The sequence below is a fragment of the Choloepus didactylus genome, chromosome 2 (genome assembly GCF_015220235.1).
Source record: "Choloepus didactylus isolate mChoDid1 chromosome 2, mChoDid1.pri, whole genome shotgun sequence".
NCBI classification, from domain to species: domain Eukaryota; kingdom Metazoa; phylum Chordata; class Mammalia; order Pilosa; family Megalonychidae; genus Choloepus; species Choloepus didactylus.
Genome location: NC_051308.1, coordinates 153,190,000 through 153,217,257, shown reverse-complemented (window position 1 = coordinate 153,217,257; position 27,258 = coordinate 153,190,000). Strand labels below are relative to the sequence as shown.

At 37.0% G+C, this 27,258-nt stretch overlaps 1 protein-coding gene across 2 annotated transcripts in view; it reads left to right on the top strand.

Annotated features, from left to right (window-relative positions):
• The window catches only part of LRRC8C (leucine rich repeat containing 8 VRAC subunit C), a 105,283-nt gene that overhangs the window by 43,222 nt on the left and 34,803 nt on the right, over positions 1-27,258 (top strand). Inside the window, exons 2-3 of one of the 2 annotated variants that reach the window (XM_037826682.1) lie at positions 1,821-1,878; positions 26,219-26,360. In XM_037826682.1, the coding sequence (XP_037682610.1) occupies positions 1,874-1,878; positions 26,219-26,360 (147 nt within the window). In that variant the 5' untranslated portion in view covers positions 1,821-1,873. The remainder of the gene's footprint in view (positions 1-1,820; positions 1,879-26,218; positions 26,361-27,258) is intronic. The other variant, XM_037826683.1, reaches the window with a different exon arrangement.

The window sequence follows — 27,258 nt, the reverse complement described above, 5'->3', positions numbered from 1 at the left end:
TAAAAGTGCCAAGGAGTAGGACTTGCCTATAGTCAGAAATGGAGTTGTGTCTAGAATCTCGGATTTCAAATCTAAGGTTCTTCCTACAACTAATGCTCCTCAGGGCAGGAGAAATTTTTCTTCATAACTCAGGGATGCGGGGTTAGAGCTGGAAACATTCTTCTCAAATGAATAAATTTTGTTTAATATCTTACATTTTAACTTCAAAATGCACCTGAATTTTGCCTTTGACTCTATATCCTCATTGGTTTCAGTATAAAACTTCTTTATAATCCAAAGTCTTTTAGTAAAATCAGTAAACCAGGAAAATATGCGAGATGTATCTCCTATGACTTCTCATCCCCCCGCCTGGCACACATTCATTTACTCCAGGGTGAGCAGCACAGCCCGGTATCAATAAGGAGTTCAGCTGTAGTTCAAATACTGTCAGAGATCCCATGCTCTTCCTTCCCCTAAATAGTGGCTTAAACAAGGCAAGAGATTATTTTCATCTCATATTAATCTGAACATGATCTTTGTAGATCTGTGACATCAAGGACTCAAACTCCTTGCATCTCGATGTTCCACCATTGCTAAAGCATAGCCCTCACTTACACAATTAAAGGTAGTCAATGCTATGCCTACCTCACAGCTCAGAAGTTAGGAGGGAGGGCACACTGAGGCAAGCTTCGCTCCTTTAAGGTCACAGTAGAGTAGAATATTTCTTTTCTGTTTATATTCCATTGACTAGAAATATAAATCACATGGCCACACTTGCCTGCAAGTGAGCTAGAACATATGCTTATCTATTTTTATGTAAAAAATGAGACAATAGATATTGGTAGACCACAAGTGGTCTTTTCTGCATAATGCTGCCATTTTCTAGCTAGGGGTAAAAGAGCACAGGGACATACATACTAGCATGAGAGACTCAACACAAAGGACCTTTCAGTAACTACTCATGGAGATCATATGACTCAGCTTCCAGGAATTCTCCCTTAAAGGGACATGGCAGCCCTGCAAATTGCAACTGGTTTCCTCAGCCAGCTTCTGACCCTCTGGTAGACCCCAGAAAGACCCCAGAGATCAGAAGGGCAGCCTTTCCTTAAGTGGTACTACCTCCACCCCAGCAGGGCTAACCATTGGTAAGGTGTGGGGGAGGCATGGGCACTTGTTCTTAAAGAACTTGTCAGTAGATCTTATCGTTCATTACTGGTCTTAGCTATTGAGGTTCCCTTAAAACTTAGGGTCATGCTCCAGAGATGCTAGGTGCTGAATTATAGCACCAGGATTTACCTACTCTCTGGGGAATCAAGCAGATTTGCACATCTGGGACCTCTGGATTTCCGGATATCCAATTCAAGAAGTGGGGCAGGTTGGCATCTGCACAGAGCTTTGTTTCAATGCATTCATGCACCAAGGGCCGGTAACACATGAAGTTAGAGATGGTTGATTTGGAGAAACCCACCTAACTTGAGACAAGGGAAGAAATAACAAATGTTTTAATGAAAACAATCATGATTAATTTGAGGGTACTCTCAGGCTCTTTCCATGAACAGTAGCTATAGAATCCAGAAACTTCCCAGGAAAGAAGCCTACCTAATACTTTCTGTATAAAACAATGAGATTGAAAATTGTCACATTTTACTGCCAAGCGCTTGTCTAAATTAAATGCATATTTTAGAGGAGTTAAATAACCTGCCCAGGGTCACCAACTAGTAACCACAGAGATATATTTCAAACCTAGGTCTTTCTGCCTGTGAAGTCTTTATTGTAACCACTGCATTAGGTTGTGCAAAAAGAGTGAGTAGAGATGACTTATTTTTATTTTTATTTTTTAGATTAATGTGGCTGCTAATGACTAAACTTAAAGTTCTGGGAATGCAGATGTTCAATGAGGTAATATATACTATAAATTAATAATAGGAATTTAAAAAATTTTTTTTACTGTTGGCATATGTTGTGTTGCTAAGAACTTCAGATCACCCTAAATGTGCAAAACAATTATAGTGACTTCATAGAGAAGAGAACTAACTTGCACAAATTACCTTTAAGTTTTGTATGAAAATACTAATTACTATAATGTTGGTGCCCCAAGTAGGGGCATAACCCATCCTTTATGAATGGCCTGCTTAACTCTATAGATGCAGTAATCAGTAGTAGCCATTCTGGTTTAGAAGATAGTTAATGTGATGACAGTCTTTTTCTGCAGATTTTTCAGGGAGACCTATTCTTCAATAGAAGAGAAAAAATTTTAGAACAAATTGGTACCATCACAAAAACCATGTCTCGTTAAAATATTTTATAAGCAAAAACATGTTTTAAAGTGAGGCAATGAGGTGTGTTATTAATGTTAAGCAGCAGGTATGTATTTATAGAGAATTTCAGGAATGTGTTACAACTGAGAGCATCTTTACATTTTCTCAGCTGAGCTGAATCTTTTTTTATTGGAATAGATCATGCTTTTCAAAAGCCCCCTTGTATCATATCCAAATAAGAGTAGAATAGGTCCTTTTATGAGGAAACCACAAATCTGGAAAATAGTGGTTTTCTTTGATACTCTTTTGGCCACACTACTGTTTGGTTTAACTTGCATTTCTGGTAAAGCAGTTGCTTGAGTCTTAGAATTAGTTTGCTTAGAATTTTTATGTTTCTGCCAGACCTCTTCCTGTTGACATATTCAAATAGAATCAAAATTGTATGACATCATCAGCAGTGTAAGTATAGCATTTGAAAACAGTCTAAGGCTCTGATAAATTAATTAATGTATTCGGGTGTGTTTACTTGGAAACCTGGAATGGAGCCTATTTTTAAATATATTTATTATATATTGGAATATAATCTGGAAAAAGAGTTAGAAAATGCTTAATCTCCATAAAGTTTTAAAATAGTCATTCCCCATCTCTTACCATCTCAAAATGGGTAGCTCTATCCTCATTTTTAGAAAGATTATGCCTAAGCACCATCACTATTTTATATTAGAATCACCTATGAAGAAGATTAAGGAAATTCTCATTCTCTTTTCAAAACTAAGCAGTGGGTATAATAATCAAACCTGTGTTTATAAAAATACGTATGTACAGTATGCTGAAATGGGCATTTTTCCAACAGGAAAATAAACTGTCTACTCTTATTTCACTACTGGGCGAAGTAGATTCTAAGAAACTACCCTTCAAATTCTATAATGTTATTAAGTACTTGACCAGGAGGCTGTAGAGCTAAAGACTTAAAGCCAGAGTTAGGAGCCACTGACAAGGGAAAAGCAAACAAATTTATAGAGTAAAGGTAAACATCCTTTCATGTTAACTAATTCCTAAATTAAATCAAGAATGAGTTCAATTCAATTTTCAATTCTGCTGTTTCTTTTCTCCATGGAATATTAGGATTGATGACTTAGGATAATGGGCTGTGAAAACAGATTTCCTGGGTCGTATTTGGGTTCCTTTCCTTACCACTGTGTAACCTCAGGCAGAATATTTAACCTCCGTAAGTCTCAGTTTCTTCTGTAAGATTAGGTTAGTAGTACTTAGAGCCTAAGTGTGTTTGGGGATTAAATAAGGTAACACATGGAGAGAAGCGCTGGACATCCTCTAAGTACACAGTATACATTAGCAACTGTCATGATGGAGGTGGGGTTTTCCTTCACACATATAGATTTTTGTTAAGGAAGATCAATAGTCACTGTTATTCTAAAATAAATCACCTATCAAATAAAAATGAACCCCATCAGAACTACAGTGCCATCTGCATTCAGGAAGTGTTCAGAGGGGTAAATCATTACTATACATATGGGCTCAGTGTCATGTAAAACCATTACTGCTCAGACATCTAGGTCAGGGGAGGGACAGCAGGTGGGGAGAGCCAAAATAAGCAACACAGTCTCTACCCTTGACAGAATTTACAGTGAGGGAGGGGAGATAGCTGAGAATATAAATAACCCAGCAGGGTGAAGGAGTGAATAGAGCAGGTAGGGAAGGTGTTGATCTTGGATCGCATGTGAACATACTCGGCTACCAGCTTTCAAAATAGATTATGGTCTAAGACTCTTTTGACTGTTCTTCCCACAGGAGGGTGGGCCACATTGGGGAGCCTGTCATTCCTCATCTGGTGATTGGGGTGAGGTGGGATCTGGGGTTAATGTTAATTACAGATATGATATTAAAATATAAATTCATAGAGTACTGAAATATTTTTAAGTGAACACTTCGTTTTGTAGCCCAGATAGAGCTTTGCTTTTTCCTTATGATCTCATTTGGTGCGTTGGTTTACTTCTTATCACAAGAGAAAACAAGATGTTTCCAAGGAAATCAGTTTCAAACTCAGCTGCATGTGAAAATCACCTGGGGATTTTTAAAAAATGACCTCATGCCTGGGTCCTACCCCAGGGATTTGGATTTAATTGGACCCAGGTATCAGTATTTTGAAGTTCTCCAGGTGATTCCAATGTATGGCCGAGGCTGAGAGTTACTGCTTTAGCCTACCCTGACTTTTATTTTCTCCCAGGTGTTCTTATTTCAAGAGGCTGGCTCAGCCCAGATCCTGTCAACAGATTTTCCTTTTGGCAGTTCCTAATCTCATACCAGCCCATGTGTTTTCCCTTTGGAACCACGTGGCACTTTCTGCCAGAGAAATTCTCATCTTGGGCTCCTAGCAGGGCAGCAGGAGGCTTTTCTCCTTTAACATCCTGCCTCCAGAGGTCCCAGGTCTAGCCATCAAAACATAACTAACTGGCCTATTTGTCACATATACATGACATGATGAACTCACATGTTCTGTTCTACAGCCTTTTGGTCACTCATTTGACAACAGATTCTTTCTGCCTCCCCCAAATCTCTGATGATGCAATGTGTAGAGCTGTATACTAAGTTGAAGCATTTTGTACTTGGTACCTCAGCCTGTCCATATACTCCAGGCTCTTGACTCATCAGTTAGCCTATATATTCCTTTGCTTATCTCAGCTTACATAGTCTTTCCGTATAGGTTGGTTTCCTGTGACTTTACTCATTCCGTTTAACAATTATCTGTTAATGCTGAATAGGAGTCTGGTACTCTCCTGGACATCGGGGACAAAACATTGTCCAAAACAGCAAAAATTCCTTCCCTTACAGAATTTATGTTCAGGTGGGAAGAGACAGGAAAGAAACACAAAAATAACTAAAATATATGGTGTGATCAAAGATAAGTGCTGTGGAGAAAAATAAGGCAGAGCCAGGAGAAAAGGGAGTGCTGGGGTGGGGTGTAATATTAAATTGACCTTGCAGTCTTACCCAAGCAAGAGGCTTGGGCCTGAGTGGTAGTGGCAGAGATGGTGAAAATTGTTTGCAATCTGGATAAGTTTCAGCAGTACCTGAAGGTGAGTGAGGGATTGAGCTGTTTCAGGAAGAGGAGAATTCCAGGAAAAGGGTACTGCAAATGCAAAGGCCCTGAAGCAGAAGTGAATCTGGGATGGTTAAGAAATAACTAGAGGCACATTGGTGTTTATAGTGGCAGCATTCACAATTTGTAATGGATGGAGGTGGCTAAGGGTACATCGACTGGTGAATGGAAAAAGGAACTGTGGTGTATACATACAATGGAATATTGAGCAGCTGCAACGGAATGAAGTTGTGAGGCATGCAACTAGGTAAGTGAACCTTGAGGACATTATGTTGAGTAAGATAAGCCAGAAACAAAAGGACGAGTATTGTATGGTTTCACTAATATAAACTAACTATAAAGAGCAAACGCTGATTGAATTGGAGAATGTAGGTTATCAGGGGATAGAACTGTGGGCAGAGATTGGGCAATCGATGTAAGAGTACAAAATGTTCAATAAGGCTCTTTGTAAAGGTTTCTAGATTGTAAGCTTTTGCAGTAGTCACGTCTGTTCCTGAGTTTAACTCTTATTTCTAAGTTCTGAGATGCTGAGCTCTTTGGGTATAGCCTGGTAGTTGCCTGGAACTTTGGGTATGTGTGTGACACCCGAGACCCAGAGATCGAGTTCTGCAGCTCTGAAAGGTGGCATTACTCCATACAACAACTGAAAAAGAGATCAGACTTCAGTTCGAGTTTGAATGAAACAGACATGGTTAAGACTAAGGTAAATGAGACTAAAGGGTAAAGGATTATATTGACTGTGTTTTAAAACTTCTCAATTCTAGTACTCACATAAATATTTCTGATATACATTTTTTTTTTAAACTGGGAGAATAAGTATATACTCATTTATTCATTTGTTACATATTTACTGAGGACTTTTTATGTGCCAGGCATTGTTCTAGGTTCTGGGAGATAGGAGTGAACAAAACAAAGCCCCTGGTTTTATGACACTTAACCTTATAATGCAGGAAACATTTACTTAAGTAAACAAGTAAATAAAATATGTAGTATGTCTAGAGATAATGCTACTGAGGAAAGTTAATTAGAGGAATGAAAAAGGGAATGCTGGGATGGTGTGATGCTGGTGGTAATAAGTTAATATTAATGTTTCAAATAGGGTGACCATAGAAGGTCTCTCTGGTAATGTGATATTTGCACGGAAACCAGAAGGAAGCAAATGAGTGATTAATGCCTGTATGTGGTGGGAAAATGCTCCTTGCTGCAGAAGTCCTCAGAAAGTTTTCTTCTTTGTCCTTACTCCCTAAGTGATTTCATCCTGTTCCATGGCTGTAGCCACTTTCTATACCCTGAAGACTCCCGAATTTATATCTGCAGACCAGACTTTTCCAAACTAAAGCCTAGTATGTCCATCTGCTTGCGTGAGCCTCCACTTGGAGGTCTAATAGATGTCTCAGATTTAACATGTCTCTCACCAAACTCCTCATCCCCCCAAACCTGCTCTTTCTGCAGCCTCCCCCTCCCTTTAGTAAATGGCAGCTCCATCCTTTCAGTTTCTCAAGCCAAAAATCTTGGAGTCATTTTGACTCCTCTCTCTTTCAAACTCCATATCAGACCCATCAGATAGATCATGAGTTACTTATATTGGGGATAACTAGATAAGGAGGAAACTGGGAGTTGGGTGAGTAAGTGGAAGTAAAGTAGAAAGCAAAGCAGTAATAGAAGTGTCTATTAGAAGTATCAAACAGGGCAGTGTTAGATGAGATGAAGAAAATTGAAGCTAAGGGAGCTTTAGCCCCAGAACTCGGGTGATGTTATAAATTACATCACAAATAAGATTCCCCTAAAGGAGCAAAAACTTCAGAGTGGTCCACTGTGTTTGGGTATGTCTTGGCATCAAGAGTTAGTTTGCTGAACTGTGGCTATAGCCGGATGGATTGGGAAGAGGCTTTAGGTACCCATTGAGATATTTTACATAAAGTCTATCTAAAGCATTTTCTGTCCTCTCACTCTGGAAACACTTTGGAACTTTGATAGGAAAGCCAGAAATGCAGAGCCATAATCTGAAAGAGACAATGAATATTTGAACCACTTGTTGAAAAATTTATCCTCTTTGCGGACATGTCTGCAATAAAGCAAAACATTTTTCTGAAACCTCAGGGATAGGAGATCCTGAAAATTTTCTAGCAGCAGGAAATGGTTAAAAGTTAAGTTTCTTGATCAAATTAATTTGAACAAGGACAATGAAAAGGAAGTATGTAGTCATTGTCCTTCTATTTTAATTTGCCATAAGTTTCCCAGTATTCAAACTCTCAGTACAGAAGATTCCTGCTGTTTTGCTGCACTGAGTTCCTGGAAATCACATCCAGATTCCCCTAAAGGAGATTGGAAGAGAGTAATACTTGGAGATTGCATTCTCTACCTAGGGATTTACATCAAATGAAAAACAGACATAACCAAGAGTATAGCATAAAAGAGCTTCCATGCTCCAGTAAAATTCCATTTTTCTAGCTACTTTCGATAGAAGGTTAAGTTCCATACCTGTTACTCTTTCACGGACAGAAGCTGAGTCCTTTAAAACCTTTAAAAAGATCTTTTCTCGACAGGATTTCTCTCTCAAGGCCAGATTTTAAGCTATCAGCGCAAGTCACAAGTCTGATTGCCCTGAATACAGTCCTCACATAGCTAACTGCCCAAATAGGTGTTTTTGACAATGAACGCCAAGTCAGAATTTCCCATAACGGAGGGTGATAGAGACTAAAATAATTTCCCTCATGAAATGGAATGAGCCTGAGCTCTGGAATCTGACAGACCCCAATTGCAATTGTTGCTATGCCATCTGTAACCTTGGGGAAATTATTTAATCTCTCTTTGCACATTTCCTGTTCTGTAGAGTAGAAATAATGGGTTGAATGTGGAAGTTCAACAGACAACATGTTTAATGCCTGGCAATTAGTAGGCACAATAACATTAAATGTCATTGCACCTTTTCTTCCCTGTATAACAAAATGATTCTTTTAAAGTTTATTTCTTCTCTTTTTATTAAGAATTATTTTTTGGTATGGTACCTCAATTTAGGACTGAAGGCTCCAAACACCAAGGAATTATTAGTCTTAATAATAAATCCCCTTCATACTTTTCATATCTGATTGTTATCATATTAGTAGCTGTTGTATATCAAGTGCTAATATCCTACCTAGTATTTCAATTAGTGTTTGTCACAGTGTTCTCTGACATGCCTCCCAACAACCCTGTGAAGGGAGAGACTATTGTTTTCCCCATTTTAAAGATAAGGAAATAGAAGTTTAAGTAATTTGCTTATGGTCACCTGGCTCACAAGTGGCAGAGCTAGGGTTCAGACCCAGGCACTTTGACTTCAGTGCCATGCTCCAAACACTATAATACAAGAGTATTTCTCTAATATGCTGAAATTATAGTAATATGATTATCTATTCTTGAGAAGAGCCACTTACTACCTTAATAACCAGGGGCATATCTTCTCCAAAAAAGTGGAGATTGAGCATGGAACCTGTAACCTAGGGGGATGTTTCTATTTCTTATGTTTGTTTAATTTTCTCTTGCTTTTTCCTATAATACAACCAGATCTGTAGAATAAGATTTGGGGAAAGGGGAGTAAGTGGAAATAATAAGTAAAACTTAACTTTTTATATCATTTAAGGTTGTTTATCACTAAAGAAAGTCAAATTTGATTCCTACAGATCCTTTCCCTTTCCCTATTTAATTGTGACTCAAAAAAAAAAACAGAAAAGAAAGAAAAGAAAAGAAAAAAGAAACGTAGGGTATGTGTAGTAGATCAGCTTAGTCTTTATCACCATGCTTCCACGCCCTTGGATATTTTCTGTATTTAATCAGTTTATGTGCATTTTGCATGTTGCCATGGTAAAGACCATTCCATGATATAAGAGAATTAATGCTAAGGAAGGCTTTCTAAATGTTAAACCCCATATTTTTACTTCTACATTTTATCTTGGTGTTACTAAGGTAACTCAAATAATTTGCTTCCTCTTTGAAGTTTATAGCCTTAAGGCTATCATTCAAGATCATTTTTCTCCTCATGCTGACTCATTCATGTTCCTAAACTTTTTTCCCCGAGTTTCATTCCTGCAGCTACTTGCCCTACACAGATGTTGTCTGCTTTTCTTCCTATGGTCATAAGCTAATTATTGTTGGTGTAGTGGTTAAATATTTTGGAGAATCACAAATATCACTGACAATTAGGGGAAAGTGATAGACCAGAACAATGCACTAACACTTAAAATTTCAGGGGGTTCTTCTCATGTCCCGTTTAAGAAATGATGGATGAAAATATTGAATATGTAGAAGCTTATCTAAATATCACTTAATATCCAAACCTATTTGGAGCCTGGGTTTTGAATAGCAAGTCGCAAGAATTACAGGTATAGCAAGGAATTTATAAACAAATCTATCTGAATCTATTCCATTTCTAAACTCAGATTATGAGTCAAGATACTTGTATATTGCCACTTCATTTCTTACTTCAATCCAAGGCAATCTCATGCTTGCTTTTATGCCCCTGTCCTTCTTTGGTGAGTCCCTTGGCAAATACCTGCAGGGGATAAGTGACTAGTTGGCATGCATCTTTCCTAATGCTGGTCTGGCTCACACAAATCCTTTGGGTTTGAAACAGTGCAAAGAGCTAAGCAGCAAAGAAAAGGGATAATACTATGTTGATTCTCCTTGTGTATGGATCTTTTGCCAACATGTTTGACTATGGCCTCATATTTATCTTTTATCCCCAGTGCTTGTCTTTGTATCCATTTAGTAGGTGGATAACAAATGGCAAAAGAGGGAAAGAAGAGGGAGGGATGAAGAAAAGGAAGGAAGAAGGAATATATCAAAAGGAGGGAAGAAAAGAAAAGAAAAGAAAATACAGACCAAAGGAGACTGACTTCTGACCAAAGACTGAATTTCTTGTGTGTAGCTCAGAAGTCCATTTCTAAGGAGGAGCTCTAGACAGATTACAGACCTGGCACACATCTGGATAGATCCAGGGAAGAAAAGCAGTCTTTGACCCTACAAGTTGTGACCTGTGTTCAGTCCTTGGAAAACTGCTGAGCAACTCATCACAGGTGATGACTGGCCCACTGAGATCCTAAAACAATATTTTCTGCATGCAGTGAGAATTTTGTGAGATTGTTCCAAACACAGCTCATTCATCCAAAGCTTTGGGGCATATTTACATAGAAATGAGAGTAGAGTTAAGACATCAGATGGAAGGTAATCCAGTATGAATCAGGGTTGGTACATACGTTTTAGAAGGCAATTTGCCACATTTAACATCAGGGTATGGGGTGAAGCTTATAAGCTCTACATGCTTCTGTAAAAGGTTGCTTTGGGTAGATTTTCACACTTATTTCAGAAAAAGACTTTTTGTGAATCTTGGTGACTTTCTGGCAGTTCAGTCTAAGGATATGTAACTTCTTGCCTCCTTTTTACAGAGCATCTGAATCAGCTTATGATAACCCTATCCTTACATCTCCAGAGATAGAAAATGTCGGGGGAACAAAAAGCCGTCACATTGCAGTCCTTTTGCTGTGTCTGGAATGTTCTCCTGGCCCAGGTCTCCAAATTTTCCTAAGTTATTTTTAATATTTATACTTTATATTTCAAAGAACATATCACTTCCTGAACCTCCAGTAGCTCAGGTACTTCTGTATACTATCAGAGTATCCTTAACTTACCACAATCGTGATTAAATGATTGTATGTAATATTTTACCATCTGTCTTCCCACCATAATATCAGGTTCATAAGTATATCTGCCATACTCATTGGTGTATCCATATTAGTGAGCCCAATACCTTGCAGATAAAGGCTACTCTAGTACTTGTTCAAAGAATGAATAAAGCTGCCCAGCACTATGGTAGATGCTAGGGATATAAAGCTTTTCAAAGCCAATGCATCTGTCACTGAGAAATGTTGTACTCCTGGAATAGGCACTTCCTATCCCTCCCTTGGCATCCAAAAAGGGAAAGACCAAGAGTGAATCGAGATCCTAGGGCTTTCTTCACCCCACTTCCCCTAAATCCCACTTCAAACCCAAGATAGACCGTGCTTGCATCAAAGGATATGGGTAGAAATGAACCAACTTATCTTTCCTCTAATTGCTGTTTCTTTGTTGCATGGACATTTATTTTGTTTCTGCAGAAACAATTTAATTTATGCCTGTGTAGCCAGTTTTATACAGGTCCCTAAAACATTGGTCTATGTTAAGTTTTCAGCCTGGGTCATCTGAAAATAGGATCAAACTTTACAGAACAAATAAAACAAACAAATCTCCACAGTTTTTCCATAAACCCTGTCTTTTCCCTTGGCCCTCAGCCTATTTTCCACCACCCAAGACATCATCCACCTCATTCCTGAATCCCTCTTTAGTTCAGAACTTCCGAAGATCATGCCGCTTTGAAGTGTTTGACTTTTAAAAGTAAGGTTTCTTGTTTCTTTCCTTTTTTTCTAGTAATGTTTTGAGTAAATTCCTGTGATCCTTTCTAAGCATTTTTTCACTTTTCAGTGTTTATAATTCATATATTAAAACTTCCCAATCTGAACTAGGTTTTCTTCTTCTGAGAACCCCAGTCTACCTTTTCATCCCACTGATGAAGTTACTGAGCAAAACCAGCTCAAAAACCAATTTCAGATAAGTAGATAAGACTGTAGAAATTGACATATTACTGGGCTTCAGTATCTTGTCTCCTAGGTCTTTCAGCCATTTCTTTTTAACATTTTTTATTGTGAAATATAACATATGTACAGAAAAGTGATGACTTTCAAAATACAGTATAACAAGTAGTTATAGCGCAGATTTCAAAGTATGGTATGGGTTATGGTTCCACAATTGCAGTTACTTCCTTCTAGCTGTTCTAACACACTAGAGACTAAGAAGAAGTATCTGTATAATGATTCAGTAGTCATAATGCTTTGTTAAATCTTATGTTGTCTGTTGCTACTCCTCCCTCTCATTTGATGACTTTCTTGATCTTCAGGGATATCTAGGCAATAACCACTCTAACTTGTTCATATTGAAAAGGGGTGTAGACATTATGGGGAAGGGGACTGCAGCCAGTTGATGTTCTTTAAGAGGCTGGTGCCTCTGGGTTTCAGGACTTATCTGGCATAGGGACAATCTGGAGGTTTTAAGTTTCTGAAGAATAAACTTGGTGAGTAAAACTTTTATAGAGTCTCAGATAGAGACCTGGGTATTTTTTAAGGCTTTCAGGAATACTATTGGTTGGGGCTTGGCATACTGTGGCAACCTGCAATATCTAGCTGAAGACTGTGTAAGAGTGACCTCCAGAACAGCCACTCAACACTATTTGAAATCTCTTAGCCACTGAAACCTTATTTTTTTACCTTTCTTATCCCCATTTTGGTCAAGAAGGTATTTTGAATCCCTCAATACCAGGGCCAGGCTCATCCCTGGGAGTCTTGTCCCATGTCACCAGGAAGACTCACACCCATGGATGTCATATCCCACATAGTGGGGAGGGTAATGAATTTATTTGCAGAGTTGGGCTTAGAGAGAGAAAGGCCATATCTGAGCAACAAAAGACATTCTCTGGAAGTGACTTTTAGGCATACTTATAGGTAGGCTTAGCCTCCCCTTTACAGAAGTAAGTTTCATAAGGCAAGCCTCAAGATTGAGGGCTTGACTTATTAAGTAGGGGGTCCTAAATTTCACATAGTATGTATTCTATTCAAAATAAACACTCAGTGTTTCACATTATCTTCACTTAGTTGTACAGTCATCATCATTCTCAATTTTAGACAATTATCGTAACCCAAAACACCCCATAATTCTTATCCCCCCCCCAATTATTTACCCCTATTATTGGTGTGGTACTAGTAATGTATTCCTATTAAATATAGTCCATAGCACTCAACAGGTAATTTTTCCAATATACCACTCTGTTGTTAACAATTGTACAAGTGTCATACCTTTGAGGTAGATTATGCAGGAACTTATTTATATTTGTAGTGCAAATCTGTGAGTACCATGACTTTAAACAACCCCTTTCAATCATGTTCACCTTCATTATGGCACTGTTACTTATAATCACATTAATGAACTTTCATCACTACTGTCCATTCCCATACCTTTAAGTTCAACCTTGTCAACAAGTCTGACATATTAAGTAACTGCTCCCCCTTCTCTAGCTTCTATCTATCTCTGGGTCCCCTATAGTCTACATTTTAAGACTCTGAGTTTACATTACCTAGGGTGCTCATATTAGTGAAATCATACAATATTTCTCCTTTTGTGTCTGACTTATGTCACTCAACATCATGTCCTCACAGTTCATCCATGTTGTTACATGTTTCAGGACCTCATTCCTTCTTACTGCTGCATGATATTCCATCATATGTATATACCACATTTTGTTTATCCACTCATCTGTTGAAGGACACTTGGATTGTTTCCATCTTTTGGCAATTGTGAATAATGTTGCTATGAACATTGGTTTGCAAATGTCTGTTCCTGTCACTGCTTTCAGATTTTCTGGGTATATACTGAGGAGTGGAGTTGCCAGGTCATAGGGCAACTCAATATTTAATGTTCTAAGGAACTGCCAAACTCTCTTCCACAGCAGCTGTACCATTATTCATCCCCACCAGCAGTGGATTTGTTCCTTTTTCTCCACATCCCCTCCAGCATTTGTAGTTTCTTGTTTGTTTAATGGCAGCCATTCTTAAGGGGGTGAGATAATATCTCATTGTGGTTTTGATTTGCATTTCCCTAATAGCTAATGAAGGTGAACATTTTTTCTCGTGCTTTTTAGCCATTTGTATTTCCTCTTCAGAAAAATGTCTAGCCATATCTTTTATGTATTTTATAATTGGGTTGTTTGTACTTTTGTTGTTGAGTGGCAGGATTTTTTTTTTATATATACTGGATATCAATCCCTTATCAGATATATCATTTCTAAATATTTTCTTCCATTGAGTTGGCTGCCTCTTCACCTTTTTTACAGTCTTTGAGGCACAGAAGCATTTGATTTTGAGGAGTTCCCATTTATCTATTTTTTCTTTCATTGTTTGTGCTTTGAGTGTAAGGTCTAAGAAGCTACCTCCTATTACTAGATCTTGAAGATGTTTCCCTACATTATCTTCTAGGAGTTTTGTGGCACTGGCTCTTATATTTAGATCTTTGATCTACTTTGAGTTAATTGGTGTATAGGATATGAAGTAGGGGTCTTCTTCCATTGTTTTGGATATGGATATCCAGTTCTCCCAGCTCCATTTGTTGAAGAGACTATTCTGTCCCAGTTCAGTGGATTTGGGGGCCTTGTCATAAATCAATTGACCATAGATATGGGGGTCTATTTCCAAACTCTCAATTTGATTCCATTGATCTATAGATATATCTATCTTTGCACCAATACCCTGCTGTTTTGACCACTGTGGCTTTATAGTAGGCTTTAAAGAAAGGAAGTGTAAGTCCTTCCAGTTCATTCTTCTTTTTTAGGATGTTTTTGGCAATTCAAGGCCCTTTCCTTTCCAAATAAATTCGATAACTAGCTTTTCCAAGTTTGCAAAGTAAGTTGTTGAAATTTTGATTGATATTGCATTGAATCTGTAGATCAATTTGGGTAGAATCGACATCTTAGTCTTTCTATCCATGAACATGGAATATCTTTCCACCTATTTAGGTCCTCTTTGATTTCTGTTAGCAAAGTTTTGTTTTCTCTGTAGAGGTCCTTTACATCCTTGGTTAAGTTTATTCCTAGATACTTGATTCTTTTAGTTGCTATTGTGAATAGACTTTTTTTCTAGATTGCCTCTTCAGTTAGATCATTACTCGTGTGTAGAAACATTACTAATTTTTGTGCATTAATCTTGTATCTTGCCACTTTGCTGAATTTGTTTATTAGCTCAGATAGCTTTGTCATCAGTTTCTCAGGATTTTCCAAATATGGGATCATATTATCTGCAAATAATGACTTCTTCCTTTGCGATTTGGATGACTTTATTTCTTTTTCTTGCCTAATTGCTCTGGCTGGAACTTCTAGCACAACATTGAATAATAGTGTTGACAGTGGGCATCCTTGTTTCATTTTCAGTCTTAGGGGGAAGGCTTTCAGTCTCTCACCATTGAGTATTATGCTGGCTGTGGGTTTTTCATATATGCTTTTTATCATACTGAGGAAGTTTCCTTTGATTCCTACCTTTTGAAGTGTTTTTATCAGAAAAGGATGCTGAACTTTGTCGAATGCTTTTTCAGCATCAATCGAGATGATCATATGATTTTTCCCCTTCAATTTCTTAATGTGTTTTATTACATTGACTGATTTTCTTAAGTTGAACCACCCTTTCATGCCTGGGATGAACACCACTTGGTCATGATGTATAATTCTTTTAATGTGCTTTTGGATTCAATTTGCAAGTATTTTGTTGAGAATTTTTGCATCTATATTTGTTATGGAGATTGGTCTGTAGTTTTCCTTTTTTATAGTATTTTTATCTGGTTTTGATATTAGAGTGATGTCTTCGTAAAATGATTAGGTAGTGTTCCTTTTTCTTTAATTTTTGAAAGAGTTTGAGCAGAAATGGTGTTAGTTTTTTTTGGAATGTTTGGTAAAATTTCCCTATGAAGCTTTCTGGCCCTTGGCTTTTCTTTGTAGGAAAATTTTTTATAACTGATTGGGTATTTTTACTTGTGATTGGTTATTGGTTTGTTGAGGTCTTCTGTTTCTTCTCGGGTCAGCCTAGGTTGTTCATGTGTTTCCAGGAAATTGTCCATTTCTTCTAAGTTGTCTAGTTTTTTGGTGTGCAGTTGTTCATATTATCCTCTTATGATTTTTTTTTTATTTCTTTGGGATCCATAGTAATGACACCCCCCCTCCCCCATTTCTCATTTTGTTCATTTGGATCTTCTCTCTTTTTGACTTTGCCAGTCTAGCTAAGAGTTTGTCAATCTTGTTGCTCTTCTCCAAAAAAACAATTTTTGGTTTCATTTATTCTATTGTTTTTGTTTTTGTTTTTGTTTTGTTCTCCAGATCCTTTATTTCTGCTTTAATCTTCGTTATTTCTTTGTATCTACTTGCTTTAGGATTAGTTTGCTGTTCTCTCTCTAGCTTGTTCACTTGCTCAGTTAGGTCTTTGGTTTTAGCTCTTTCTTCCTTTTTAATGTATAAGTTTAGAGCTATAAATTTCCCTCTCGGCACCACTTAACCTGCATCCCATAGGTTTTGATATGTTGTATTCTCATTTTCATTTATCTCTAGATATATACCAATTTCTTTTGCAATTTCTTCTTTGACCCACTGATTGTTTAAGAGTTTGTTGTTTAACTTCCATGTATTTGTGAAAGTTATGGTTCTTTGGTGGTTATTGATTTCCAGCTGCATTCCACTATGGTCAGAGAATTTGAATAATTTTAATCTCTTTAAATTTTTTGAGACCTGTTTTATGCCCCAGCATATGATCTATCCAGGAGAACATTCCATGAGAGCTAGAGAAGAATGCTTATCCTGGTGTTTTGGGATGCAATGATCTGTATATGTATGTTAGGTCTAATTCATTTATCACGTTGTTTAGGTTCTCTATTTTCTTACTGGTCCTCCGCCTAGTTGTTCTACCTATAGAAGAGAATGGTGTATTGAAGGTCTTCCACTATTATTGTAGAAACATCTGTTGCTCCCTTCAGTTTTGCCAGTGATTGCCTCATGTACTTTGGAGCTCCTTGATTGTGTCCGTAAGCATTTATGATCATTTCTTCTTGGTGAATTGTCCCTTTTATTAATATATGGTGTCATTCTTTGTCTCTTATGGCATCTTTGTATTTAAAGTTTACTCTTTCTGATGTTATTATAGCTAGCCCTAATTTCTTTTGGTTGCAGCATGCAAGGAATATTTTTTTCTATCTTTTCACTTCGGTCTCTTGGTGTTGTTGGGCCTAAGATGAGTCTCTTGTAAACATCATATTGATGGATCATATTTTTCTTTCATTCTGCTAGTCTGTGTCTTTTCATTGGGGAGTTTACTCCATTCACATTCATTCACAAGTCATTACTGTAAAGGCAGTTCTTGAGCCAACCATCTTATTTGGTTTTTATTTGTCAGATCTATTACCCCCCCCCCTTTTTTTTTCCTTTAAGTTACCCTTACTAGTACTCTTCAATTCTATGTCCTTCTCCAGAGCTGTCTCTCTCCTTTCTTTCTTTCTTTTTTTTTTTCAGCCAACAGAACTCCCTTTAGTATTTATTGCAGGGCAGGTGTCTTGTTAACAAATTCTCTCAACATTTGTTTGTTTGTAAAGTTTCAAACTCTCCCTCAGTTTTGAAGGAAAGCTTTGCTGGATAAATATTTCTTGGCTGGCAGTTTTTCTCTTTCAGCATCTTAAATGTGTCATATCACTCCCTTCTTGCCTCCAGGTGTCTGCTGAGTAGTCAATACCTAGTCTTATGTGGTTTGAGAGACCATAATTTCCTAGAATCATGATATAAAGAAAGCCTTTATGCCCTCTCACTCAGCTGCTGGAGTGTGTGATTCTAGGGGTATCAAATGTCATTGCTGTAGATTTTATTTATCTTTGCTGTGTGAAAATAAGTCTTGGAAGAGAAGACTTATGACATCTAACTCAGAAAAGTTGGCCATTAAATCGATATGTTGTATTTAGAGCCTAACCCAACAAATATTTTTTTTCCTGTATGCACAGAGCCATGCATTAAATATTTCTTGGCTCGATGGCTGAATGGACAAAAACCACATATTCTAAATTTTAAGTGCATTCACATCAGTTTCAATTTTTTACGATGAAAGTTTGGTAGCTGTTGATTTCTTCATATAGATTTGTTTTATCCTGGATGCTGGAGGCCCTGAACTTCCTTCTTCTTTTGTGGATTTTAATGAACAAATCCAACAGAAATGACAAATCAAGAGCTGGCATGAAATTTTGAGCAGCAAGCCTCAAAGAGAATTATTTGGCAATCAGTGTTTTATGCTATTTTCAAATCTTCCCTGGTCCCTGAAGCCATAAGAGAAATTTTAAATGGTAGATTCCTATGAAGATTAGGAATCATTTAATAAAAATGAAAATAAAAATTGTCACATTGTAAGTCCATTAGTCTTTCAACCTCTCTCTTTAAAACATCAGTTATGTTTCCTGAGCAGTGTTACTCTGTTTCCTAGTTGTTTTATTGAACATAGCTGGAAAAATTTTAATTTGCCCTATAAAAAAAAGGCCAAGTAAGGAAATTTTTGATAAAAAATTGCTTTTATCTCCCTGTCACACTTTTGGTTGACTCTCTGATTTTATATGTACCAGACTACTTTATATGAATGTGAAAAGTTGCTTGGAAAAGAAGCCAAACATTCTGTTTGGAACAGAAAATGCAACATTTACCCCATAGCATCATTAGGAATTCAACTCAATGAGCAATACATTGAGCATTTAGGCCCCGGAAATAGGAATATGAAAAAACAGATGGCCCCTGCCTTTTCAGATTACTTTAAATTTTAGAAATTAAAAATGAACAAGAAACTTGCGTTTCAATGTTCTGGAGAGTAGGAGTCTTCCTGTCTTCTCCACATTGCTCTCCTTGCTATCCTTTGTCAGAAAGAAAGTAGCCCTCAGATAGACAGCACATGTTCACGGTGTATCTGCTGCTTAGAATTGTTGTGCTGTCTTTGCCCAAAGGGGTAAAATTGGATTGGAGATATACCTCAATCTCATTTTATCCATTGCCAGAAGAGATACATACTCTTCAAACCAATCATCACAGGTTCCTCAAATGAAACCTAGACCTCAGTTTTGGATGTTGAGACTGATAAAATGAACTGAAACCTTGTCTAAATCACATTTAAATGATATCCAGAGTTTGAGGGGAAACACACTGTTTTTTCCAGGGTTCAGAATCCAACTGGAGGATGGTGGCATGTATACACTCTACCTCCTGGAAGACAGTTCCTGTTTTAAAGGAGATAAAAACAAAATGGAAAGAAGAGGTAACCAGGAAGATGAGTAGGATTCAGAGAGCTATCACTACATCTTAGAAAGGCTTTAGGTATATTTAGAATTTCACAGGTGAGGGAGGGAATGAGTAACAGGCTAGCATAATCTCATTTATGTTCAGCTTTTTAAGAATATTATATCAATTTAGCCACATTTCAGAAAGCATTTTTGAATTTAAATTTACATCAAATATACAGAATAAGGCTTAAATAATTTTTAAGGAGTCATGTAGAAGTAGCGGAAGCTTCTTGACAAAAATCACAAAGAAACAATAGCCTTCTATTAAGATCTCACCACAATTTAGAAATGTAACATTCCCAACCATTATACTGTTCACAAGACTTTTATGCTTGATCTTTTTTTCACTTGTTTCTTAATAAGGTAATGCTCTTATGAGAGCATTACAAAATTTGGGCATTTTCTTGGGTACAAGCTGAGACCTAAGAAGACAGTATTAATCAATACATCCATTTTAGCCCTAGTAACAAAACATTCTACATTAAAATGTCAATGATCCTCAAGTTTGAAATTATAAATTATTCCTGATTCCTTTCCTCTTCTCAAACATTCTCTCTCTTGGTTTAGTCATTATCTGCTATGTGAATCTAGCTGGTCATAGTCACTCTTATTTATTGCAATATCAAGTTTTATAAAAACAGAAGATAATAGCATAATAGAAAAGTTTGGTTGTTGCTGCAAAATACCAGACTTGGTTGTATGTATCTCTGTGTAGGAATGTGTGAGTGTATATTTAAGTATGTTTTGATTTAACAAGTATGTACTGAGGGCCTATTTGAAGGCATTGTGTTATTTTCAATCCAGAGATAAACAAGATTTAATCTCTTAAGTGAAAAAAAAAAAAAATAACCTCTTTAAAGGCACCATTGGCCCAGGAAACAGTAATCAACCATGTTTACAAAAAAGAACAGTTATAATGTGTGCCCTTATAGGAATTTCCCTAGTGGACATTCCATGCATGTGCTTGTGGGTGATGGCAGGTACGCTGGCTGTTTGGTTTGCTTCCATTCCTCCAGCATCTAACATAGTGCCTGACCTATAACACTCTCATGATTATTTTAGAGCAAGTACTTGAGTGAATGGAAGTGATCCATGGTTATGTGAGAAAAAATCAGCTACTGATCACTATGTGTAACAGATTTTTAGTGGATTCAAAAGCCTACGACTGTGATAAAGATAGCTGTGCAAACTGTCATGTAAAGCAAAGACCCAGAGATATATGGTTGAAGTAAAGATGATTTAGGGATTTTCCTTTACATGATCAATGGGTATAATGAGACTATTTCTGCACTGGTAAAGACAGAACTAGAATTGCTGGGTGGTAGTAATTTTTTCTCCCCACCACCATGATCCTTAGAAAAACAGGTTAAGCCCAACTTAAAGAAATCCCAAACAATGCAGTTAGGCCCGTAATTGAACATATGACATCATGGAAATATCTAAGGAGAAAAAAATCCAAAAGTGTTCATTGAGTTGCAAGTTCAACTTGTCTCTTAAAGCTCCTTCTGAGTCTAAATTTCTCTCATTTTATGATGCTGTAAGGGCCTTATAGCTTAAGAATCATTTAAAAGTCTTAATAGTTTATATTTTTTATTTTATTTTGTCAAACAAGGAACATTAAATGGAATTTCTCCTATACTCAATCTCTTTTTTTAAAAACTATTTGCTTCTTAGCGCATTTTAAATTCTTAAAAGCTCTAATCAGCATGTTGTTTTAGCAAATACCACTAGACTGAGGGAAAAGACTTGGTTAGAAGGCATGGCTTGCCACTAGCTGTGTTCCTTGGGCAAGTCACCTGATCTCTCAGCTAAAATTTTTCACCTGTAAAATGAGGTGACTGGATAATCTCTGAAGTCCCTTTCAGTTCTAAAATTTCAGAACCCATTTATGATTTTCTCTTTTAATTAAGTGTATTTCAATAAAAACCATATAATAGCTATGTTCTTCTTCAGTGAATTTTCCTAGAAATATTTTGTCCTGTGTACCACAAGTACAGAGTAAAACTGAACGAGTCATGCTCTCCCAAGGGAGAAAGATACCATTTCTATGTAATTGAGGACATTTGGCTTTTTCTACTGTGTTTTGTTACCATCTTTGAACTGCTAAAAGAAAAACCTTTGCAGTTAATGCTTTGAGCATATTTTGATGACTTTACTTTGATTTTATGGAGACTTTGGGTGCAACTGAGAAGAACTCATAATTTTAAAATCAGGGTATTTCTGTATTCTTCCTCTTCTGCCCTTCTCCATACTGGACTCAGCTAATGTCCCAGCCCTGCACAATGTCATCTCGCCTCCCACGGTGTTACTCAGACACACTGTTTTTACAATTATTATTTCCACAGCTGAAGGCAATTGCCCCTTTCTTCATTAAAATTACTACATTTACACTAATTTATTCAGCAAAAATTGCTACCAATACGCCAAGCATTATTTTCTAAACATTATGTATCACAAGATCTGAAAAGAAAGTCCCTGCCTTCATGAAACTTACATTCTTATTGGAGGACACAGCCAACACATTAAAAAACATAATAAATAAATAATTTTTGACAGATTGAATGTGAGATATAAGAACAGTGTCAAGAATGACGCTAAGACTGTTAGCTTCCACAACTGGAAAGTTGGAATCTCCATCTACTGAGATGGGAAAACTCCATGTGGAATGGGGCTCTGCTGTGGGAGTGAGGGTTAGGGGAGTGGGACAGGAGTTGGTTTGGAACATAATGAGTTTGATGTGTCCAGTGGGTATCCAAGCGGTGATGTCACATAGGCAATTGGATCTATGAGTCTAGATGGAGATACTGAATTTGTAAAGTGTTCAGTATAGATGGTGTTTAAAGCAGTGAACCTAGGTGCAATCACCAGAAGACTAAATGAGTTAGGGAACAGAAGAGGACTAAAGACTGAGCTCTGGGACATTCCAAATTAAGACCTCAAGGAGAAGAGGAGGAAACACAAAGGAGCTGAAAAAAGAGCAGTCAATGAAGGAGGAGAAAACCTAAAAGTCTGCAGTATGCTGAAAGCCACGTGAAGAATGGTCAATTATGTCAAATGCTGCAGATAGAGCAAATAAGATGAGGATGAGATTTGACCATTGGGTTTAGCAACATAGATGAACAATATTCTGTTGAACTCGTTATTTCCTGTGTTCAGAAATTATTAGATTGTTTTTTTGTTCATTTTTGTAAGGTGCGATTGACCAGGTCATTCATAAGATATCTATCATCATTTGAAATTGGCCTTTGTTTCTTTGAACTGTGTATTATTGTGCTGCCTAAAGGTGCTGGCACTTACCCACTACCAGAAAAATGCTGAACAAAACAAATGTTAGCCATAACCACCTGACAGGAATAGGTGATCAGTGCTAGTATATGGTGTTAGGTTGGAATTAATTCTAGGCAAGAAAGTACTAAAATTATCCTGGGGAGGGGTATGGATACATTATTTTAGGAAGTATAATTATTTGCATTTCTGAAATAGGAAAATTCATAGAAATAAAATTATGCTGAATGATCTTAGGAGGAAAAAACTATTTAAACCAAATAGTTCATTAGAAGTAACTGCCTCAGTTTGAGATTTTCACAAATCATTTGGAAACTACAATGATAGTGAAAGAGAAATCAAATGTAGTTACCCTGCAGTGCATGACTTTTCAGAGGTGCTGAAATTCATGAAAGAAGAATACAAAACAAATTTTTGATTATACAAGCAAAAGGTCCACCCTTTCTTGAGTTTTTGAGTTTTTAAATTCAAGTCCTCACTTACCCTTTGTTTTGTTTTGTTTTGGTTTTGTTCAAAAATATTAAGGCATAGCAGATGTACCACATCAACACTAGTGGTCAGCAATGGGGGGGGGATAAGAAATATGGGATATTTGGGGTTTTCTTTTGTAATTTATCTTATGATGATGATGATGATGATGATGATTGGAGTAATGAAAATGTTCTAAAATTGATTATGGTGATGATTGCACAACTATGTGGTGATACTAGTAGCCATTGATTGTATACTTTGGATGGATTGTATGGTGTGTGACTATATCTCAATAAAATTGCATTATATATATATATATATATTGCAACTATATATATATAAAGTTGTTACGCTGTGCTGCAAATGGACTTTTGGAGCCTTGTAATTTGTTAAAACAATAAAATGTGTGTGTGCATACGTTTGTATCATACATTTGTGTGTGTTTTATATACCTATAGACATACATTTATATGTAGAACATACATATGTACATATATTGGCATGAATTCATATGTTTTTTAATTTCTTGGTTTTAATTTCCAATATGTAAATATTGATAGATATAACCCACATAATCAAAAGCTCTTTGGGGTCATCCTTATTAAATTTTAAAGTGTGAAGGTGTCCAGAGCCCAAAAAGTTTGAGAACCATGCTCTATATTGGTACATTTTATTCCTGAAATTGTCCCTTGCTTAAAGGAATAAGCCCAGTTGTGCCCATTGTGTATGGGAATTTATCACAAAGGCATTTTTTCCACCTCTATCAAAGAATAATTTGTAGACTGTAGCATAGGCAGGGTGTTTATTATCACTCACTGCAGCTAATTGTGATCACCACAAAGCTGACTTGGGTGAGCATTGCTCCATGAAAGACCATCTGAATTCACTCATTCATTTATTCATTGGACAATTGCTCAAGGCCTTTTCTGCCAGACATGTAGTAAGTGATACGGATGCAAAACAAATAAGACATACCTTCTGAAGCAGATCTCGGAAGTTAAGATGACTTAGTTCCTGCCTGTGACTGCCACTGAAAACCTCCCAACTAGAAAACATTTGGGCAGTGAGATTCTGATGACTCACTGAGATGAAAAAAGGCTATTAAGTGTCAGGAAAATCAAACTTTGAACTAGACTGAAATTTTAATGACACCAGGAATATGCAAAGTAATTTATTTAGGTTTTGTGTCTGGCCTACAGTATGTCAGGCACATTCCTAGGTTTTGAGGACACACACATGCATAACATACGGGTCCTACCTTCAAGAAGCCTGCAACTTAGTGCTCATAACAGAATGGGGTCATGAAAAATGTGTTTCATAAAATGAAATGATCTTATCAAATGCTCCATATATGTCAAATAAGCTAAGGAGTGGTAGGTCAACCAGGTAGTTGAAAATTTCAACATTGTGCTAAAGAACAAATCCAAAAGGAAGACAAATCACCTTTTTTAAAAAGGACAGATAAAACAGTAAGACAGAATGGATAATATTGTAATAGTTTCCAAAGCTATAACCACCAATGAATTCAAAGAAGTTTTGCTTCTGCCTGGGGCATTTATTGTGTAGTCCTTAATTCAGCATTAGGGGAAGGGAAGGTACTAGAAACAAACAAGGCTTGGGAGGATAAACCATAAATTTAGTTAGTCTTTTTCCCTGTCTCTTTAATTAATGCTAAATAACAAGAACAGCTGTGGAGAGCTAAGTTATTGTGCAAAGAAGTCAGAAGGGAGAGAAATTTTCTTCTTAGCTCTCAGTGGCCACCCTTATTCTTCTCCATAAGACAAGGAAAGAGTATTTGTTCTCACAGTAGCAGAGTGATTAACTTCAAGTTCTGGGTCACTGTAAAGGCAATGGGAATGAGGAGCAAGAGAGGAGAATGTAGACCAAGGAAAGGATGTACCTCTTTTCCCCTTTCTGTAAAGCTCAGATGCCCTCTAGGAGTTTTCAGGGCAAATAGGCAGACTCAGAGGAGAAAATCAGGATAAGTTTGAGCTTCACAGTGAAATGTGAACTGTACAGAAAATAGTGAAAAGAAATCAAGACAAAAGCACAATACAAAAAAAGGCAAGAAAAAATGGTGGCCTCCCCAACCCACCATCGCCACCACCAGTGAGATCTTAAATGACATGGACCAGTGGTAAAGTTGTTTGCCTTCTCCATGGAGCAAGAAAAATGCTTCACCTGCAGGGATCAGTAATTAATTAACACAAATGCCAAAAATATATAAAATATTAATGTGAAGCAACAGCCCAAGTTGATAAGATAAATATCAAACATATTTCAAAGGATAGGCATTTCAAATGGAGTCAAGAGGTCATTCTGGAGGTTATTCTTATACATTATATAGATACCCCTTTTCAGTTTTTAGTGTGTTAGAATAGCTAGAAGGAAATACCTGAAACTGTTGAACTATAACCCAGTATCCTTGAGTCTTGTAGATGATCGTATAACTATATAGCTTATATGATGTGACCATGTGATTGTGAAAACCTTGTGGCTTACACTCCATTTATCTAGTGTATGGAAAATGAATAGAAAAATGGGGATAAATATTCAATGCATAATGGGGAGGATGGGATGTCTTGGGTGTTCTTTTTTACTTTTATTTTTAGTCTTATTTTTATTTTTTTGGAGTAATGAAAATGTTCAAAAATTGTGGTGATGAGTGTACAACTATATGATGGTACTATGAACAATTGATTGTACAATTTGGATGAATGTATGGTATGTGAATATATCTCAATAAAATTGCATTAAAAAATAAAAATAGAAAAAAGGATGGGTTTTGCCATTTGTGGAATCTTTATGGTTATCTTTGGGTTCCATTTAGGGGAAGAGAGCGCCCAGGAAATAATTAAGGACTCAGTGACTGCTCTGGCTAAGGGCTCTCTGATCCACATAAGCACAAAGGAACAATTATTGGGTGGTGGTTTATTAAAAGTACTTGCCTTTTCCATTTGGGTCTCCTTCTTTCCTCAAATGGTGGGCTTATTCAACGACTCACTAGAAAACTAGTGCACCATGATAGCACCTTTACTAATTTAGACTCTTGCTTCTGATAATTTGAAGCAGCACTTCAAAAGCTGGTACCAATGCAGTATATTATGTATGAAGCTGAAATTTTAAATTAATTCACCAGTAGCCTCTCTTTTCTCAGAAACATGATTCCTGTGACAGAATTCCGGCAGTTCTCTGAGCAGCAGCCTGCCTTCCGGGTGCTGAAGCCATGGTGGGATGTGTTTACCGATTACCTCTCTGTGGCCATGCTGATGATCGGCGTGTTTGGATGTACTTTACAGGTGGGTGTCTAGACCTATGGCCAAATGGAGCCAAAGTGAGAAAATAAGTCAAAGAAACCTCTTAAAGGAGCTGGCTATGTGATGTTTAGCCATGTAAAAATATTGGTCACTGTTCTTTACTCGTACATGGTATCTGTAATCACATCAGGGAGCAGGAAACACTTATTTACTAATCTTTGCTCATAAGATAAATATGGTACTTACTTGTAAGATTTCAATGAGCCCAAACAGCAGTTGGCTATAATCAAGTAATGTTTGATGACTCTAACATCAAAGGGGTCCCTTATCTTTCAAAGTTGGCTTTCCAGTGAAATGTAGCATATATATCTACTGTACCATTTTTATTGCCAGAGTGGAATTTTTTTTCTTCCCTTTACCTCTAATACATGCCCCAGATATTCAGGAATAGTTAGGATTTTGATGAACTATCATTATTTTACCCAATATGTAGTTCTGAAGTAAACTATAACCAAGTCAAAATTACTTTTTATTCTATATTGATGCTACATAGTTGTATATTGAATCCAGATATTTTTTCATACTTGCTATGTGCCACTCACCATGCTTTGAGGACATAGACACCATCTATAAGTAGTTTGTGTTCTAGTGGAGACTTAAATAAATGAGCCATTAGAAAAGCTTGTATTTTACTATGATAGAGGCATCCAAAGGTACTAAGGGAGCACAGAAGAGGGGCACTCTACTTGGCTTGGGAGCAAGAAGAAAGGTGATAGTTAAATTAAAACTTGAAGAATCAGCCAGGGTTAGTCAGGTAGAGGGAGCTGGGGGTTGGAGAAGGTGCCAGGAAGAGGGGAAAGAAAGCAATAAGCCATGGATATGAGAAAGAGCATGACATCCTTGGGAAGCTGTTAGTAGGATTGGCACAGATTGGGTGTCA